General features: G+C 41.6%; 1 protein-coding gene across 1 annotated transcript in view; it reads left to right on the top strand.

Moving 5' to 3' along the window:
* Positions 1 to 526, top strand: part of LOC107082654 (equilibrative nucleoside transporter 1-like) — a 26645-nt gene that overhangs the window by 14501 nt on the left and 11618 nt on the right. The window contains exons 5-6 of the mRNA XM_015371440.1: positions 6 to 130; positions 259 to 356. Of these exons, the coding sequence (XP_015226926.1) occupies positions 6 to 130; positions 259 to 356 (223 nt within the window). The remainder of the gene's footprint in view (positions 1 to 5; positions 131 to 258; positions 357 to 526) is intronic.

Here is a 526-nt window from a genome sequence, read left to right as displayed (position 1 = left end):
GGTGCAGTGCTGCAGGGCAGTCTCTTTGGGATGGCCGGTTTGCTTCCAGCTTCATACACGACTCCCATCATGAGCGGCCAAGGCCTCGCTGGGACTTTTGCTGCCTTTGCAATGATCTGCGCCATTGCAAGTCTGTTAAATAATCTTTCGATAACTGTTCACAGCCTTGCAGTATCATCTATTATGGCAATTTTCTGATTGGATTGTTTTTCGTTTTTTATCACTTCTTCCATCTCATGCTATCTCTATCTGTTGCAGGTGGTTCTGAGATGGAGAGTGCAGCATTTGGTTATTTCATCGTAGCCTGTGTTGTCGTTTTCCTGTCCATCCTGTCCTATATCATGTTACCAAAATTGGTAAAGTCAAACTTCTGTATCACACCTTCAGCCTTTTTTTTTTATCTCAATTTGTTTTTGGCACCTGTAAAATATACTGGGCTGTGTTTATTTCCAAGAAGAGTAAACATAACCCTAATCCAGCTTAGCTTAGCTTAGTCTAGTCTAGGCTGAATAAAACATATGCAGTT

Source organism: Cyprinodon variegatus, unplaced genomic scaffold, assembly GCF_000732505.1.
Source record: "Cyprinodon variegatus isolate N-32 unplaced genomic scaffold, C_variegatus-1.0 Scaffold58, whole genome shotgun sequence".
Taxonomy (NCBI): domain Eukaryota; kingdom Metazoa; phylum Chordata; class Actinopteri; order Cyprinodontiformes; family Cyprinodontidae; genus Cyprinodon; species Cyprinodon variegatus.
Note: the sequence above shows the minus strand (reverse complement) of the source record. Positions and strands in the feature narration are given on the sequence as shown.